The 18,688-nt window shown below is 47.0% G+C and overlaps 2 protein-coding genes across 6 annotated transcripts; one reads left to right on the top strand and one right to left on the bottom strand.

Moving 5' to 3' along the window:
• Positions 1-712: 712 nt before the first annotated feature.
• On the bottom strand, positions 713-9,808 carry Fam216a (family with sequence similarity 216 member A). 4 transcript variants are annotated; one of them, XM_060382420.1, is made up of 7 exons: positions 9,542-9,808; positions 8,048-8,106; positions 6,733-6,854; positions 4,276-4,405; positions 4,025-4,196; positions 2,831-2,913; positions 713-1,062 (listed from the first exon to the last, which is right to left on the bottom strand). In XM_060382420.1, the coding sequence occupies exons 1-7, from the start codon at positions 9,547-9,549 to the stop codon at positions 938-940; spliced, it is 699 nt and encodes a 232-aa protein (XP_060238403.1). In that variant the 5' UTR covers positions 9,550-9,808; the 3' UTR covers positions 713-937. The 4 variants fall into 4 exon arrangements, with proteins under 4 accessions (XP_060238403.1, XP_021487059.1, XP_060238401.1 ...); XM_021631384.2 differs by having other exon boundaries at positions 9,322-9,807; XM_060382418.1 differs by lacking the exon at positions 9,542-9,808 and adding an exon at positions 9,050-9,314.
• An 81-nt stretch (positions 9,809-9,889) lies between these two features.
• On the top strand, positions 9,890-18,373 carry Gpn3 (GPN-loop GTPase 3). 2 transcript variants are annotated; one of them, XM_021631394.2, is made up of 8 exons: positions 9,890-10,042; positions 11,411-11,519; positions 14,250-14,417; positions 15,661-15,785; positions 16,649-16,764; positions 16,885-16,981; positions 17,547-17,675; positions 17,762-18,373. In XM_021631394.2, the coding sequence occupies exons 1-8, from the start codon at positions 9,995-9,997 to the stop codon at positions 17,822-17,824; spliced, it is 855 nt and encodes a 284-aa protein (XP_021487069.1). In that variant the 5' UTR covers positions 9,890-9,994; the 3' UTR covers positions 17,825-18,373. The 2 variants fall into 2 exon arrangements, with proteins under 2 accessions (XP_021487069.1, XP_060238400.1); XM_060382417.1 differs by having other exon boundaries at positions 9,945-10,095.
• Positions 18,374-18,688: the final 315 nt, after the last annotated feature.

Genomic DNA, 18,688 nt, shown 5'->3' with positions numbered 1-18,688 from the left:
TCTCTGTGCAGCCCTGGCTGATCACTCTGTAGACCAGGTTGGCCTCAAACTCAGAGATCCACCTATCTCTGTCTCCCCGGTGCAGGGGTTAAAGGTATGCATCACCACTGCTCAGCTAAGCAGTGGTACATGCAGCTTGAGCATTGTTGCATGTGTGTTTATCTGGGTTTAACAGCAAATTTCTTTTTGAGACAGGGTCTCACTATGTAGCCCTTGCTTACCTGGAATTCAAAGTGTAGATCAGGCTGGCTTGGAACTCAAATCTGTCTTGTCTTTGCCTCCCAAGTGCTAGGATTAAAGGCGTGTGCCACCATATCTGTCTTATCCATAGGTTTTAAATTTGTGTTTAATAGCAAATATTGAGCAACCTACTTGCAAGTTGAGACCTACAAATGCTCTTCAGTTTTCCTAATCTAATCAAGAAAAACCTTATGGAATATTTAACTATTGCTATTTTAGAAGTGATTATAAACTGAAAGAAGGAATAATCCATTGCCATTTAAAAAAAAAATTCAGTGGCCTAGAGAGATGGCTCAGCAGTTAAGAACACTGACTGCTCTTCTAGAGGACCCAGGTTCAATTCCCAGCATCCACACAATGGTTCACAATTGTAATTCCAGCTGTAAGAGTTCTAACACCTTCACACATACACACATGCAGGCAAAACACCAATGCACATAAAATAAAAATTTTTAAAAACTCAGTTTCATGTGTCAACTAAAATTTTAATTGTTCATAGCTAAAAACATGCATACATTACACAGATATCACTGGTACACAAAAGTATATTGGACAAAGGAGGTTGCTGTAAATTTCCCAACAACCAAAACAACAAACTGGCGACTAGCACTGTCCCATACATGGTTCCCAACTGTCCCTTGTCTGCCTCCTGCCCAGCATCTGAATATTTGCTGATAGCTGAACTTGATATGGAGGACTAGACTGTCAGGTTGAGATGAGATGTGTCTTGTTCTTGAATGGACATGGACTGCATGCATTTATTCAGTAGATCATCTTCCTTTGTTTCTTCATTCGTGCCTGGTTGGTAATCATTTGAAGAAACTATAGGGAAGATAAACATTTATAATGTGTTTTGGAAATAAAATTATTTTTTTTTATTATTTATTTGTATGGGTGTTTTGCCTACATGTATGTCTGTGTACTGTGTGTGTGTGTGTGTTTGTGTGTGTGCATGCCTGGTACACACACAGCAGAAGAGGACATCAGACCTGGAACTGGAGTGGTAGGTGCTGGGAATTGAATGCAGGTTCTCTCTTTTTTTTTTGTTTTAAAGATTTTATGAATGAGTGCACCTCTATACCTAAAGAGGGCATCAGATCACATTATAGATGGTTGTGAGCCACCATTTGGTTGCTGGAAATTGAACTCAGGACCTCTGGAAGAGCAGACAGTACTTTTGACCGCTGAGCCATCTCTCCAGCCCAATGCAGGTCCTATTGCAGCTGGTGCTCTTAACTGCTGAGCCATCTCTATAGCCTCATTCACTTATTTTTTGAGACAGCACCTTACTTTGTAGCTCTGGCTGACCTAGAACTTGATATGTAGACCAGGCTGGCCTCCAGCTCACAGAGATTCAGCTGCCTTTGAAGCTTGAGTGCTGGGATTCAAGGTGTGTGCCAACACACACATGGCTGGAAATAAAATTCTAAGCACTACCTTTATTAAGCTTTTAGCAAAGACATAATTCCCTACTGTTTTCAACTCCATTACCCTCCCACTTCCCCCAGTCTTTCTGTCTAGACACAGCACCAGATTGTAGCAGCTACTGCATAGCACACTTTGTAAACAAACTATTCCAATTGATTTTCAAGTCGTGGTTGAGAAGTTAGGAGTTGAAGTGGTTCCATCTTCAGTGTCTCCATGCCCTCTAGTTCTTCCTCATGGCTTGAGGACCTTGGCAACATTTCCTCTGCTGGGGTCTCCGAGTCTTTTTAGACCAGACTTAACCTCCTTCCCTTGGGTTAGGACTTTCTTTGCACATGCTTGGCAGGCATCTAACAAAACACTTCTGAAGCCGGCTATGATGGCACAAGCCTATTCTCAGCACTTGATTATTCAGAGTCAAGTCTGTGCTGGAGAGAGACCCTGCCTAAAACCAACAGTAACAACACATTCTGAAAGACTAGGGAGCAGGTTCATAGGAAAAGCGCGTACCTAGCACAGGAATAAAAACATTTTAACCTCATTCTCTTTAGTGAATTCTTTTGAGTGGAAACAAGCTATTTTGTGTTTAGTTTTGGGTTTGAGGTAGTGTATTACTGTGTAGCTCTGACTGGGTTGGATTTATAATATAGAGCAGGCTACCCTGGAACTTAGAAATTCCCTGCTTCTGTGCTGGGACATCTGTCATGTGCCACCATGGCTTTTATTTGAACAATAGAGCTCATCACACATAATTTAAGTGACTGTATTTGCTTTAGTATTTTTTTAGGCAGTTTTCAAAAGTGCAAGGCAGGGCATGGTAATCCTGTCCACCTATAATACTAGTACTTTGTGGTAGAAGCAGAAGGATCAGTTCTAGATTGGCCTGGGCTATATGAGGCCTTGTTTCAAAACAAAAATCCAGCCAGGCATTGGTGGCACACACCTTTAATCCCAGCGCTTGGGAGGCAGAGACAGGTGGATCTCTGTGAGTTTGGAACCAGCCTGGTCTATAAAGTGAGACGCAGGACAACTATGGCTATACACGGAAACCCCAGGGTTGGGGGGAGTGGAATCCATCATAACTGTGTGTGTGTGTGTGTGTGTGTGTGTGTGTGTGTGCATGCGTGCATGCGTGCTGCGCCTGCCTGTTTAATTCTGCATTTACCTGGTAGCAAGAACAGTCTGCCTGGTCTTCTAAAAATCTTCAGTGACTTGCATTTTGTTTTAGATGCATATCCAATTTTTAACCTGTGATAAAGGGAAATATTTTAATTGGAGACAACAAAGTGAACACTGCTGTCAAACTCAAATCGAATAGATTATTTTTTACTGGCTGCTGGCATTACCAGACCCTTCATTCCCCAGATTCTTCTGTGATCTATTAGCCCTGAAATGCAGCACTATTAGCACACAGTTTGGGCACTGAAGCTTTTGTGTTATTGTAAGCTGTGGGTTTTGTTTGCTTTTTTCGACACAGTTTCATGTAGCCCAAGCTTCCCTCAGATTCACTAAGTAGGACCAAGATGCCCTTAAACTCCTGATCCTATCAAGTACTGGCTTATGGCAGTATACCTGCTGATGCTTTTCTCCTCCTTCCTGGCTGTATTGTGTTCTCTCTCCTCTGAAGGAGCACTATATATGCTTCTGGGGGCATTTGCATTATTTTGAATTTGAATGAGAACAGTTTATCTCTAGCTGATCCAGAATTTGTTTTATTTAGTATGTTTGAATATGGGCATGTGTGCTATGATACATGTGTGGAGGTCGGAGGACAGCTTTGGAGAATCTGTTCTCCCGGATTCTACCCTGGACTCTAGGGCTAAAACACAGGCCGTTGGTCTTGCATAGCAAATGCTTTACCTGATGAACCATCTTGCTCTGATCAAGAAATGTTTACAAACCCACAAATTATACTGTGAAAAAAAGTGGTATGGCTGGATATGGTAGCACACCTGTACTGCTAGCATGTAGGATTAGCATGAATTTGAGGCATGCCTGGGCTATATATCCTGTCACAGAAACGCAAACTCCCTGAAGTGTCACATCCTACTCATCTCAGTGAAGAAGTGGCCTCCCTCATCTGAGTTTAGCAGAGTGAACTTATTAAGAAATAGGAGTTTTAATCTCAGGAGGATTCCTCTTCACACAGAACTGGGTCCTTTTTTTTTTTTTTTTCTTTTTTTTTTTTTAAGACAGGGTTTCTCTGTGTAGGCTTGACTTTCCTGGACTCACTTTGTAGACCAAGCTGGCCTCAAACTCACAGAGATCCACCTGCCTCTGCCTCCCTGAGTGCTGAGATTAGAGGTGTGCGCCACTGTGCCTGGCTCATTTTTTTCCTTCTTAAACTCAAGAAACAAACCCTTCTTTGTGTCTCAGTGGTCGCCAAAGGGAATGTATGATCATTTCAGGTGTTGCAGCTGCAATGCTCAAAGACTCTCCTCTCTCCAGATGATGTCGCCATGTAGTGCAGGGGGAGGTCTGTTTCTGTGAGTAGCGAGAGCTGATATGGCTTCTGTGATGAGTGAGGACACCTGAGACACAAATCACCTATTAGAAGACCCTCTTACTTCTCGTAGGACCTGACAAAAAACTGAGTGGAGGTGCACCTGCCTGGCTTTTGTGAAACATTATGAAACAAATGCATGTACTGCCTCTTCATTAAGGTCCTCAGATAGCTGGAGTTACAGATCTTAGCAACGCTGCACAGGTGGCGCCTCTGGCCTGAGGTAAGTTCTGGGTGCTGAAAGACAGAATGAGGGTTTATTTCTGCCCTGTAGGCGCGTATAGGTCCTTGTGCTCACAGATAAGCACATGGGGCCATCTCTTCTAAGGGAAAGCTGTATATACAAGCTGTGCTTAACAGCTTAGTGACCTTTGCCAGGAAACACCAAATCCCCCCCCCAGACCCTTATTAAGGAAAGACCCTTGAGCCTCTTTTCTCAGTTAATCTGTAGTACCCATCTTCTACTTTACAAAGAATTTTGATGTAGTCATGTCTTAAGCACATGAGACTGAGTAAATTATCAGCAGGAAACATTTTCCTAAATTGTGCTGTGCCTGAAATAAACTACTCGAGGTCAGACTCGATGTTTGAGCCAACACTAGATACAGAGTTGTGTTGAAGTGATCTCCTCATCTCTCACAGACTGACATCCTGCTGGCCTTGATGGTTGCAGAGACCACCCCTCACCCCCCACCCCCACCCCCGGCACGGTAGAATACAGGTCAGCAGTCTTCTAACTGAAAGGATGGATGTGAGGGCTGTCCCACCTCATCTCCGTGGTTCTCCCCGCAAATCCAGCTCTCTCAACTCGGCCAAAGGAGAAGGAAATGGCCATTTTTTAATTAAAACAGGCAAATGGCTCTAGCTACCACCCTATAGTAATTCAGATACCCTTTGAGCTTCAAGAACCAAAGGACCGAGTTCCACGAGGGAACCTAGAACTAGGGAAGAACCTAAAACTAGGAAAGCGGAGATGGGGGAGGATCTGCTCTGTCAACACATTTACCTCCCACCTACCTTCTCAAGTTGGACATTTTGCTCGTGTGTGTGTGTGTGTGTGTGTGTGAGAGAGAGAGAGAGAGAGAGAGAGAGATTTTTTAGGTATAAGATAGTACCCAAAAGCAGCTTAGTTTACTCTGTCTCAGCTAAAGAAACATCTTTTCCAGAAGCAGGCGAGTATCTGTAGCCTAGTGCAATGGCACATGCCTGTAATCCCAGCACTTGGGGAGGCAGAGGCAGGTGGATCACTGTGAGTTTGAGGCCAGCCTAGTCTACAAAGCGAGTCCAGGGCAGCCAAGGTTACACAGAGAAACCCTGTCTCAAAAAAAACCAAAAGAAAAACAAAACAACAAAATAGGTGTAAAATCCTTACTGTCATTTTCTTTACCTGCTCGCTTCTCATTTTATAATCCTTGAGTGAGGTCTCTGGATCTGGGTTTTTTATCCCTGGAGTGTCTTAGTGCTACTTTGAGCTTCCTAAGTAGCTCTGAAGTACCATAAGCCTGGAGTGAACTCTTGTGACAGGGACTCAGTAATCCTTGAAGTCATTCCTGAATTTAATCAACATACTTACTGAATGACTGTGTTTTGGGGTTGGGTGGGTTTGGGTTTGTTTTTTTTAATTTGTTTGTTGAAACAGGGTTTCACTATTTAGCCCTGGCTGCCTTCAGACTTTTTTTTTTTTTAAGATTCATTTATTATGTATACAGAGTTCTGCCTACATGCCAAAAGAGGGCACCAGATTTCATTATAGATGGCTGTGAGCCACCACGTGGTTGCTGGGAACATAGGACCTCTGAAAGAACAGCCAGTGCTCTTAGCCTCTGAGCCATCTCCCCAGCCCAGCTTCAGCCTTTCTATGTAGACTATGCTGGCCTCAGACTCAGAAATCCAACTGTTTCTGCTTTTCCAGGGCTGGGATAAGGCCTATGTCACATGCCTACTCTTTTTGTTTGGTTTTTGAAGACTGAGGGCAATTTTTTTAACTTTGAGGAAAAATAAATTGGCCAGTTAAGTTGAAAATCCTGGCAGCTGCAGCTGGGAGGAGGGAGATGGAGAAAAAGTGATGCCTTTCAAGTTGAGTGTGGAGGTCAGAGATGCAGTGAAAAAGCCTGGAGTGCCAGGGAAAGCATACTTGGGCTTTGGCCAGTATCCAAATGAACGAGCTAGAAGGACAAAGGAGCGGCCAGGCTCCACGGTGTTACATGGCTGCTGCTCTGTAGGAGGCTGCCTTCACAGACTCCCTGACAGTGTGGTGGGTATATGTGTAGTCTGCGGGGCCTTAAATTCTATCCAAGTTGTTTACCTTCAATCACAAGTTCTGGACCTGTAGCTGAGTTTGCTTAGCATGCACGAGGCCCTGGACCTTACATCTGGCATCCTTCAGAAACATTTCAGGAGCTGGCAACATGGCTCAGCAGGCAAAAGGGCTTTGTTGCCAAGCCTAACAGCCTGAGTCTGACCCCTCGGATACATGTGGTGGAAGGAAAGAATTCCCACAAGCTGTCCTCTGACCTTCACACAATCAACTATAGTTTAAACTTTATTTTAAATTCTGCTCTTACCTTTAGAAAAGATGCATCTGTCACTGATTTAGGGATATGAACTGTTTGGAGTTGAGTGGTTCTCCATAACTCCTGCAGCTTGGCAATGTGTGAGTACACTCTATTTCCCTCTTTGATTCTATCTATAGGCAAAGACATTATGTGACTTTCTGAGGCAAATATTATTAATACATATTTATAACTACCAGTGATTATCCCCTCCTGAAGCAATTATAGTATTTTAATCAGCTAAATTTTGCGAGAATGTATAAATATGCCTTTCTGTTTAGAGCACACAAACATCTGGAATTGACAAGTCTCACATGAACCCAGAATCTCTCATTAGCAGTTTGGTGCAAATGAAAATGAGATGCAGGCCTCAAAAGATTATTGGCTCAGCAAGTCTGGCAGCCTGAGAGCAGTCCCTGGACTATAACGGAATGAGAGGAGTGACTCCACAGCTGACCTCTGACATTCCCTACACACAGCCCTACGCCACCAAGGCCAGTAAACTCTACCTCCCCCTAACCCTGCAAAATTAGGAGGAGGCCGTTAGGGGCTTATTTTTCTCTTAACTTCATCAAAAAAGTGTTATTTTGAAAATACTCCTCCCCCCAAAAAATAAAATACTCCCTATGAAATAGTTTACGGTTTTTGAAGCTGTTCATGCAGGATTTTCCCTTTAGTCCACGTGTAAATGATGTTTCCAACCAATGTTAATTCTGAACATAGATCTTTTAGAATTCATTGATCCTTTTCTTCTTTGTTTGAATTGGTTTTGGTTTTTTGAGACAGGGTTTCTCTGTGCAGCCTTGGCTGTCCTGTACTCCCTTTGTAGACCAGGCTGGCCTCAAAACTCACAGAGATCCACCTGCCTTTGCTTCCCCCAGTGCTGGGATTAAAGGCATGTACCACCACACCAGGCTTTCATTGATACTTTTAAATAAATCGTTATATATTAACAAAAGATAAAGAACTGATCTTTGAAACTCTTAGAGGAAGTTTACGGGGAATGTTAAAGTCTATTTTTAGGGCCTCAGCTGAGTAGCTGTCTAGCATGCACAAAGTTCAATCTAGTAAAGTCTTCTTACCTTTGGGAGTCAGGGGAGAAGGCTTACTGGCAATCATGACGAAGTCAGAGAACAACTCAAACAGGCCAAGTCCGTTCTCCCCTTCTACCATGTGGGCCCTGGGGGAACTGAACCCAGCTAGTGCAGCTTGACAGCAAGTGCCCTTTCCTGCTGTGCCCTCTCGCCAGCCCTTTGAGCCTTTTGTTTAAACTCCATTGTTTAATGAGTTACAGGCAAACTGGCTCCCTCAAGTCTGTGTGCATTACCTGCTTTATGCTGCTCACCAGGGCCTTTGGAATTCTGGTGATAAGAATGTCCAGCTGATCTGTTAGAAAAGAACATGCATAATGTATAATCTGGCAGCTTGATAGCCACTCAAGACTGAATGTCTAATGACAGAGACAGCCTCACACGCTCTTTCTTTACTTTTCCTGTTTTCATCAATGTCTTGCAATTTTTCTCCTCCAACTTGGCTATAAGAAAAATGAACCTGAGTGGTCAGATTTGTATCGTACTAGGATGACAGTTTGAGTGTGTGTTACTAGGGGGAACCCATGGCTCACAGATGCTCAGCAAGTCCTGTTTTTACTTTACTAGAAGGTCCTTAAATTTGGTCTCATTTTCATAGCTATTTAGTCTAATTTTTACAGTGAGATCAAGTGTGTAGTTTGGTTCCTGTACTATCCACAGGATATCTTTTTTATTCTTTAATATGTAATGTCAGTACTGAAAAGAGTATGTTATGCTGGAACTATTAAGTTGACCTGTAAAATTTCCAATCTTGTACCAGTTCTTTTTACTGTTCTCAAAAATTAAACTGCTTCCTGCAGTTTCTCAGTGACTTGAGTCCATAGAACCAGCATACTTCCAAACATTGTGAAGAACAGGAAAGAAAAACGGGACCCCATCACATCTTTAAGAAGTCTTAGCACCAAATCTATATGTGCAACAAAATGTACATTTCCTATACGAATATACTTAGTAAACATATATTTATCTCATGGCCACGGACTCAGCAAGAGCCATGGTTGTAGACCTAGTTGAATGCCAATTATCCTGCTGCTCTTGATTTTAAGGAGGAGGGGGACACGGAAGCGTGGCCTCCAGCTGCGACATCAGATTGTCACCTGTCCTCACCGTCCAGGAAATAGTTAAACCCTTCCCAGGCCATGGTGGCCCACAGCAGCCATCCCAGCACTCAGGAGGTGGAGGAGGACGAGGAGTTCAAGGACAGCCTGAACTACCTAAGTGTGCATCAGGAAACCAACCCGCCAAACAAGTCAAGATCCACTGTTTCACTGGCCCACAGCCCCATCAGGCAGAGAGGCGGCCAGCGTCGCAGGGACTGCTTGGGTAGCCGGAGGCCGTAGGGCCCTCGGCTCCCGCTGGGTTCGCAGCTCCCTCTCGCGGCAGAGACGCGAGCGGGCGACGGTCGCTGTCCTGCTCCGAGGCCGCCTCACAAGCCCTTCCCTTAGGCAGCCAAGTCCCCGGAGGCTGCTTCCTCTCTCGTGCCTCCTCAGCAGGAGCTCTCGGGCCTCACCCGTCGCCGCCTTCCGTACAGGCCAATGCGGGCGGCTCCGCGGCCCCGGGCCAACGGCTTGGCATCCCGTCGGCACGCGTGCGCCACACCCACCGTGAGGCCACGGCCCCTGGCTCGACCCTCCGACCCTGCCCTAGTGTCTCCGGGAGGGTGCCGGGAACAACCCAAGACCCTGGAGCCAGACCCGGGAAGGAGAGCTCAGGTGACCAGGCTTCTGCACCTTGGCATCTCTGAGGGATGCGTCAGGGCAAGGCCAACCACACGCTCCCTAAAGCAAACGGGCCCTTCCACCTCAGGATTCTAGACCCTCGGCGGATCTGCAGACTGGGGGCTGTCACCCTGGGAGTCAAACCCCCAAACCGGTGCACCGGGCCCAGGGCGCCGAGCGTTACGCGCGAACCGCTGTCACCCGGGCAACCGCCTCCGCCAGTGGACCAACCGCCAACGGCCCGCAGCTCGCGCTCTGCGCACGCGTGAGCTCGTGCCTCCGCCTCCTCGTTTTTTCTCCGTGCGCGTTTCACAGGTGATTCGGCCCTTGGGACACCCCGTAGTCCGGGGTGCCGCGACAAACAAGTGCTCTGAGTCGCGATTGGCTCGTACCCCGGAAGCCAGTGGCGTCTCGCGGAGGCGGAGGGGAGTGTGGCCGACTGCGGTGAGAGCACGGGCGGCCGGCATGCCGCGGTATGCGCAGCTAGTTATGGGCCCCGCGGGGAGCGGGAAGGTGAGCCTCGAGGAGCCGCAGTTCGTGGGCGGCTGGGACCCGGGGAACCCTGGGTAATTCGCTTCCGCTCTCTCGTTTGGACCTTGTTTTGTTTGGGAGTAATGGCAGCGCTGATCGTTAATGTGGGGCCGCAGAGATGGCTGGGCGCTTGGGAGCTTGTCCTGCCCTTCCAGAGGGCTTGCGTTCTGATCCTAGCGCCCACACAGAGCTGTGACTCCAGCCTCAGGCCTCCACGAACGGCGCACTTATGTACGTGCACCCACACACAACACATACTGTAACAAAAATAATAGTAACGGGAGACTTTTGATTCAGGAACTGCCCTGGTCGATCCGGGGGTTTTTTTAAAACTGAGCTTGGCCCTGTACTCGGTTAAAGAAAACGAGACACAGAAAGGTTAACTTTTTCAGAATCATACAGTTAGTTCTGGATAGAATTTGGTGCCGTTTTCGGCTAAATCTAGAACGAGCCCTCTGCCACACGCCTAGAATGGGGTTTTTTCCTTACTGTTCCTCAGAAGTTTGGATCTTGGGTTCCATTCTAGACGGTGGGGGGGGGGGGAACGATGTGTGATCATCATCTTTGCCTCTCTCCTTCCTTCCTTCCTTCCGTCCTGTCTATCTGTCTTTTCTTTTCTTATTCTTATTTTTTGTTTTTCGAGACAGGGTTTCTCTGTATAGCCATGGCTGGACTCACTTTGTAGACCAGGCTGGCTTCTAACTCACAGAGATCCGCCTGCCTCTGCCTCCCTGAGTGCTGGAATTACAGGCGTGCCGCCGCGCCGGGCTATCTTTGCCTTTTGTACTGTGGTTAGTGTCCCTACTATTATTCCCTTAATATGTATTTACAAGGAAACATTGCATCACAATTAAATATGCATTTGTATTAAATACAGATACAAATGTTTCCTTGTAAATACATATCAAGGGAATAATAGTAGGGGCACTAACCACAGTACAAAAGGCAAAGATAATGATCACACATCAAGTGTGAGGAATTCCTAGAGTCTGTGGCAGCTTTGTGTCCCTTCAGTATGTAATAAAGCCGTCATTCTGGGGACAGGAGATGTACATGTGACTCCTCTGTTTGGAAAGGTGCATCCTGATGCACGGAGGAGTTGACACAGATAGAACAGTGTTTCAAAAGGGAAGCATGGTGGAGGGCATTTCTATAATATGTTAACTTTTTAGACTGTGTTAAGGTTTCCTGAGCCCCAGCCATGCCTTGACCTACAGCTCTGTTCTCACTGCCTTCCTGAGGGCTTTTCCTGAAGGTGGAGCTTTGGCCCAGAGAGCGGAGGAGTGTGTGGAGGTGTGGAGGGCGGCAACACTGCCCTGTGTGCTAACCACACACCTTGTAACGTTGCAGAGCACCTACTGTTCCACCATGGTGCAGCACTGTGAGGCGCTCAATCGCTCTGTCCAGGTGGTCAACCTGGACCCCGCCGCAGAGCACTTCAGCTACCCTGTGATGGCCGGTAAGTCGTGGTAGAGCTGCCTTCTTGAGAGGGCACTGAGAGCTGGCTGCTCAGCCCAGAAACTGAAGAGCAGTTACTCACAGCCTAAACCCTGATTTCATGATTGATGCATGCATTGAGGCAAGGGTCATGTGATGGGTGTTTGTGGGTATGGATGTGATGGCATCCATTTTGGTCTTTCACTGTGAGGCTTAAAGGTAGGTGGGCTCCTGCCTTTCTGCCCTTCCCTGTCGTCTCTCTCTTCCTTGCTTGCCCTGGTCAGTCCATGGTAAGATGGTTTGTATGCAGTAAACAGCCCCAATGGTAACTTGAATGCAATGGTGAGGCTGGGGCTGTGGGTGTGTCTCGGTGGGGGTGGAGGGCTTGCCTGGGCACATGAAGCTCTGGGTTTGACTCTCAGCACCCTGTGAAGCCCAGTGGGGCGGTACATGTTTCTATCATGGGGCTCAGTAAAGCAAAACAGAACAATTGTTTTTCAGTAAACAATAATAAATCTGAAGTAGAAACTGCTCATGTAGATGGAAGATACAAATGTTTGGGCCAGCAGCCAAAAACCCAAAAATCTTGACGCATTAAGCCCCAGGATAACCGACCTCGTGATGGGAGGGAATTTGGCTGGAGAAGAAGGGCTGCGGCTGAGTCCTGAAGCTGCATGTTCTTCAGAGGCTGTTAGATGCAGCGTATCAGGAAGCTTCAGGAGGAACAGGAGGGACGTTTGCAAGAAAGAGGTGTTGTTGACATCAGGTCCGGCCACGCCCTTGTGTAAGACAGTGACAGAAAGTGTCTGTTGGATGTGGGCGACAGACAGTGGCAGCTCTGACCAGAGTTAGGGGTGGAGCAGTGTGGCTGAAAGCAGCCAGGGTTGGACTGAAGAGTGGCAGGTGCCGCAGTGTGGACACTGCCACGGAATGGTTTTTTTAGCTTGAGGTGTGAAAAAGAGTCTCATGTAGCCAGAGCTGTCTTCAAACTCCTTATGTAGCCAAGTACCAGGATGAGCTGGAACTTCTAAAATCCAATTGCTAGAATTGCAGACTTGAGCCCAGGGTGTGGTCATGAGGAGAGTGTGGCCCTCTAGTAGATGGAGTGGGGGAGCACCTTCTCTCTCTTGAGACAAGGCAGACTATTGCTTTGGGACCCTCTGAGCGAAAGCACTGAGGCTTTCTTTCTTTCTTTTTAAGATTTATTTATTTTATATAGTGTTCTGCCTGCATGTGTGCTGCAGGCCAGCAGAGGGCACCAGATCTCATTATAGATGGTTGTGAGCCACCATGTGGTTGCTGGGAATTGAACTCAGGACGTCTGGGAGAACAGTCAGTGCTCTTAACTTCTGAGCCCATCCCTGAAGCTTTCTTAAGTGTAGAGTTGCATTGGAAGGACCTAGGGCTCACAGAATCCAAGAGGGAGACCGTGTGAGACTAGAGCCCAGCCCACAGTAACAGGAGGCGAGGCCAACTTCCTGTATGTTTTCTTTTGATTTCCATAATGAATGAGAACCATCTGTATGCCAGGATGTTTAATACCTTTCTGTAGGTAAGTCATACAGCTCCCAGCCTTCCACCCCAGGGTGAGTGCTCCCATCCCCACCCCCAACTCAACAAGGATCAGGAGGTAACCAGTTTCTTGAGTCATCAAGTTATGAGGCGCAGTTGCTGTCATTTTAGTTTACTTCTTGGTATAGAGAATACATAGCCGAACGGTTCAAAATGTGAACGACACAGAGGAGGAAGAATGCAGAAAAATCACGAGTCGTGGCTCAGCAAATCAAGCCTGATTCTTCAGGCAGCCAGTGTTACTGGCTTCTGATGTGTTCCTCCATAAGCAACTTGTGCGTCTAAATCCAGCCTGGCTGTATATAATGTGTTGGAAGTAGACCTGTCTGTTTTGTTGTGCTGTGTTTTGTCTTTTGCCTTGAAATAGGACCTAGCCATATAGACCCTCTTTCCTCACTCTCTAAGAGCTAAGGTGGCAGGTGGGGGCCATCACTACCAGCTTTTTTCTTCAGTATACCCAATTCTGACAGGAAGTCTGTGCCTTAGATTTTTCACTTAATGATACAACTGGGAGATTATTTTGTAGCAGTGCTTAAAGAGTTTCTCCTCCCTTCTGGTGTGGCTTTAAACACACTAATACTAGGGCTGAGGAGGCAAGTGCCTCTCTCTGAGTTTGAGGCCAGACTGGTCTACATAGATAGTAAGGCTCTGTCTCAAACCAAACATGGCCGGGATGTTTGTGACACACACCTTTAATCCCACCTTTAATCTCAAGAGACAGGAGGGTCTTTGTGAGTGCAAGGCCAGCCTAGTCTACAAAGTGAGTTCCAGGACAACCAGGGCTCTATTACACCGAGAAACTCTCTGTGCGGGGGCGGGAGGGGGAAGTTTCCCCTTCCCTTTTTATGTCTGTATGGTATTGTACTGGGTAGTGTCTGTGCAGTGATGCTCAGTCAGGGGTCTTGCTTTCTCTCCACCGTTGACACGAGGTCTCTGGCTGACTCTGGGGACAGTCCTCAGCAACCCTTCCTTCTACACCCACATGTCTGTAACAGCACTGCAGTTACAGACATGTGGCCATTCCTAGGTTTTTACATGGGTGCTGAGATCACACTCAGGGCCTCATGCTGGTGCACCAGGCACTCTCAGTCACTGAGCCATCTTCCCTTTATGTGCCTGTTAATTACTATTAGGATAAAGTTTCGCAGGTACTCACTCTGGCCCCTGCCTGGCTCTCCAGACATCCGGGAACTGATCGAGGTGGATGATGTGATGGAGGACGATTCTTTGCGCTTTGGTCCCAACGGAGGGTTGGTATTCTGCATGGAGTACTTTGCCAACAACTTTGACTGGCTGGAGAGCTGCCTGGGCCACGTTGAGGACGATTACATCCTGTTTGACTGTCCAGGTACGTCAGCAACACGAATGTGCTGTGCGCCCTGAGGCTGCAGTGGTCGTGGCCTTGTGGGGACAGGAGTGAGTGCCTGCACTGAGGAACCCAGCTGGCTCCAGTTTATCCCTTGAGTTTATCACAAGAGAACAGCCTTGAGAATAAGGGGACCAGGGCCATGGAGCTTAGGGTCCAGCGGCAAGCAATTGGGATAAACAGTGACCCCATGATTAACATTTGTGCAGGGTACCCGCAGAAGGAGCACAGACTGTCCTGCAGAAGAAGGGTTTAGGAGGCAACTGATCAGTTGTCCTTTAAGCTAGGTTGTGGGACAGAGGGCCCAGACAAGCAGCAGCAGGGAGATTGGGTGTCGGGGTGGCTGTGGTGCGTGAGCAGCGGTGTTGTGAGGTGAAGCTGGTAAGGGGCAGGTTAAGTGCCACTAGCTTCGGAAGGTGAAGCACACGCTGGACTGAAGCCTGAGGAGCCTCGCTCATTTGTGGCTCTCCTTTGCTTTCTTTCCCTCTTTTAAACACATGGACCCCCACAGAAACCGTGTGTGAGATAGCTGAGTATGAGTGTGGGTGTTCCCAAGATGCATGCCCCTTTGTGCTTGGATCTTTATTTTTCTGTACTGAGGGTTGCGCCCTGAGCTAGTTGATGCCAGGGAGGCAGGGAGGTGCCACCCCCCTCAAAAAAATAAACAAATAAATAAGTAAGGTCTGCTCGCTGTCCTTGTGCTGTTATGATTGTCCTGGGAGTGTGTGGTGCCCCCTGCACAGCTGAGTGCAGAGCATGGAGAGGTGGCTCAGAGGTTAAGAGCACTTAACTGCTCTTCCAGAGGACCCAGGTTCAGTTCCCAGCACCTATGTCGGGTGGCTTAAAACTTCTATAACTTCAGCACTGACACCGTGGTCTGGCCTCCACAGGCACCTGGAACACATGACATACAGACATACATAAGTCAAAGCAATGAAACTCTTTCAGGAAAAAATGCAGAAAAAAACCAAAAATCAAAACTGTGATGCTGAGTCTGCGGGGGCTGGCGCAGCCATGGAGCACTTGCCGAGCATGCACAGGCCGCAGCTGGGCCACAGACAATACAAAGCAAAGCGCCTGCTCGTCCTCAGCTCCCAGCAAGATCTGAGGCTTCACACTCAACAAGGCATGCATGCACAGTGTGCCCCTTTCACTGGCCCCCAGCACCCTCTGGGGACGTGCTGCAGTAACCGGGCTCCTGACTGCTCTGGTGCTCCCCTTGCAGGTCAGATTGAGCTGTACACCCACCTGCCCGTGATGAAGCAGCTGGTCCAGCAGCTTGAGCAGTGGGAGTTCCGAGTGTGCGGAGTGTTCCTTGTCGATTCTCAGTTCATGGTGGAGTCGTTCAAGGTATCTCCAGTTATCAAATTATTATGTGAATAGATGCTCAGCTAAGAGAAAGATTTAGCTGGGTGTGGTGGCTGCCACCACCCGCACTCAGGAGGCAGAGCCAGAAGAATCGATTTGAATTCAAGGCCAGCTTGTTCTACAGATTGAGTTTCAGGCCAGCCAGGGCTCCCTGTATCTCTCTCTCTCTCTGAAATATATATAGTTCATATATATATGTATATATTTTGTATACATATATATTTCATATACATAACTATGTACATGTATATGGGGGAACTGATTATGAATTAAAAATTGAGGCACATGGGCATTGTATTAGTGTATTTAAAAATACTGAGCTGAGTATGCGGCTCATGCCTCCAATCCCAGCACTCAGGAGGCTGAGGCAGGAGGGTTGCTGCAATTTCAAGGCCAGCCTGGGCGATAGAGTTAAGATAGTATCTCAAATATAAAGATTAAAAGTAAACAGAAGAATCTATTTTTCATTTTCTGAGGACATTTTGTTTATGAGTCACAGACTTTTCCCATTAGTAGCCCTGAGGGATTTTAGTGGGAAAGCAGGCTAATGTCATGGTCAAAATCAAGAAATGTGATCCACATAGGTTGATTTATTGATGGATCTGGGACAGAGTCTTTCTGTGTAGCAAAGGCTGGCTCAGAGCTCGCTCTCCGTCTGCTCAGCTGAGATTAGAGGCCTGCCACCCGTGCTGGTCATGTAGATGAGGTCCATCTTCCCTTTCTCCTTTGAGACCTGGTCTCACCTTTTAGCCAGCATCTTCCCCTGTAAGATCACCGTGTTGGGTGGTGTGCCAATATCCTTTGTTGGCATTAACTCATCTTTTCTGTTCTCTTTCCTTCTCCAGTTTATTTCTGGCATCCTGGCAGCCTTGAGTGCCATGATTTCTCTAGAAATCCCACAGGTCAACATCATGACGAAGATGGATCTGCTGAGTAAGAAAGCCAAGAAGGAAATTGAGAAGTGAGTTCAGCGCTGTCTGTGCCCAGCAGGACGAGCCTTCTGTCCCTCTTAGACAGGCTGCAGTGTAGGTCTCTTTGCTCATGCGGTCCTCCTCTCATTGTTGCCCTTCTCACCTTAAAGGTTTCTAGATCCAGACATGTACTCTCTGCTCGAAGACTCGACAGGTGACTTAAGAAGCCAAAAATTCAAGAAGTTGACGAAGGCTGTGTGTGGGCTGGTAAGTGTCACCAGTGGTTCCTTTTAGACTGTCAGTTGCTCCTCGGTGTCTGCCCTCGGCCAACTGTGTGGGCCATGCAGCCCAGCTCTGTTTCCTACAGAAAGCAGGAGGGACGGGAGGGACTTGACTGTTGTTAGTTCAGGCGTTGGACAGCTCAGAGCTGTCACACTTCCACCACTTCAGGTGAGTATGCAATTGAGACAGATATCAGTGAAGCAGCTCCTGGTTCCATAGGAACCAGCTCTGTGATAGCTGGTCGGAGGTCAGCAAGGTCAGCCATATCAGGTCCCATCTGTCCCCAGCGCTCCCTTCCCCAGTCCAGTCATGTGTTTACTTGTCTTTTACATTTATTTATTTCTGTGTGCGGCATGCACACACGAGCCCTTGCAAGTGTGCATGCATGCATGCCTGGGTGTCAGAGGACAGTCTGCAGGAGTTGGTTCTCTCCTTCCATCATGTGGATTCTGAGACTCAAACTCTTAAAGCTTGGCAGCAAACACCCTAGCCCCTGAGCATCCTGCCAGCCCAGCACAGAGTGAGCCTTTCTTGAAACCCACACTCGTAGATCGACGACTACAGCATGGTTCGCTTTCTGCCTTACGACCAGTCGGACGAGGAGAGCATGAACATCGTGCTGCAGCACATCGACTTCGCCATCCAGTACGGGGAGGACTTGGAGTTTAAGGAACCGAAGGTAACCCGGGAATCCGGGCGTGAACTCTCGACGGGTCTCCCCAGAGGACTGAATGCATTTTCTCTTCTGTGTTTCCTTTGTGTCAGGAGCATGAAGAAGAGTCTTCCACCATGTTTGATGAATATTTTCAAGAACGGCAGAATGAGTGAGGTTGACTACAAAGCATCCATCCCACCTGTGGCGGAGTCGGCAGAGCTCTCTTCTCCTGGAGGATGTGACAAAGGGAAGCTCTTTGTTTCTATGTAAAGAGCACTGGGCCCTCAGAGGAAGTGGGGGAGTGAGCGAGTTAGGTAGGGAGCGAGTGGATGCGTGTGATCAAGAGCGAGCCAGCCCGGATTATGCTCTGAGCTCTAAACTGCTGCTCTCTCAAGAGGACATTTTATTCTGACAGCATCATTTTGGATTTAAAAAGAAATCAAACTAGAACTTAATGCGCAAAGACTTGTATATAAATCAACTTACCCCCCACACACTCATCACCTGTGAGGGTGCGTGCTCGTGTGCAGTTCGAGCCAGTTTAACTTCATTCTTATGATTGGATTTTTGGTTTTTGAGGGGTTTTCTTTTGACTTGTTTTTAGAGAAGTACAAATTATTATAACAAAATATGTATCTACATCCAAATAAAGAATTGGAAGGATAGTTGTAAATTTTATTTTCCCAAATAAAACATCTTATTTATATAATTAAAGATTAAAACTGTGTTGTGAGATATATATATATATATATATATATATATATATATATATATATGAATGGGTGTATAGGAGAGAAACGGGCCCTCTTCACAATCTTGTTTTCCAGTCAGGCTTTGAAATACACATCTCAGAAGAACTCTTAAAAGATTAATTTCCCTGGGGTTCGAAGTGTAGGCAGTGACTGTTTAGAAATCTAGTATCTGTCTGTGAGCGTGGTGGCTTATGCCTGTAGTCCCAGCATACATGAGGTTGAGGTAGGAATACATTGTCATGAGACCAAGGCTGCTCTGAGCTACATAGTGAGGCCCTGTTTCAA

This window comes from Meriones unguiculatus, chromosome 4 (assembly GCF_030254825.1).
Source record: "Meriones unguiculatus strain TT.TT164.6M chromosome 4, Bangor_MerUng_6.1, whole genome shotgun sequence".
Classification (NCBI taxonomy): domain Eukaryota; kingdom Metazoa; phylum Chordata; class Mammalia; order Rodentia; family Muridae; genus Meriones; species Meriones unguiculatus.
Note: the sequence above shows the minus strand (reverse complement) of the source record. Positions and strands in the feature narration are given on the sequence as shown.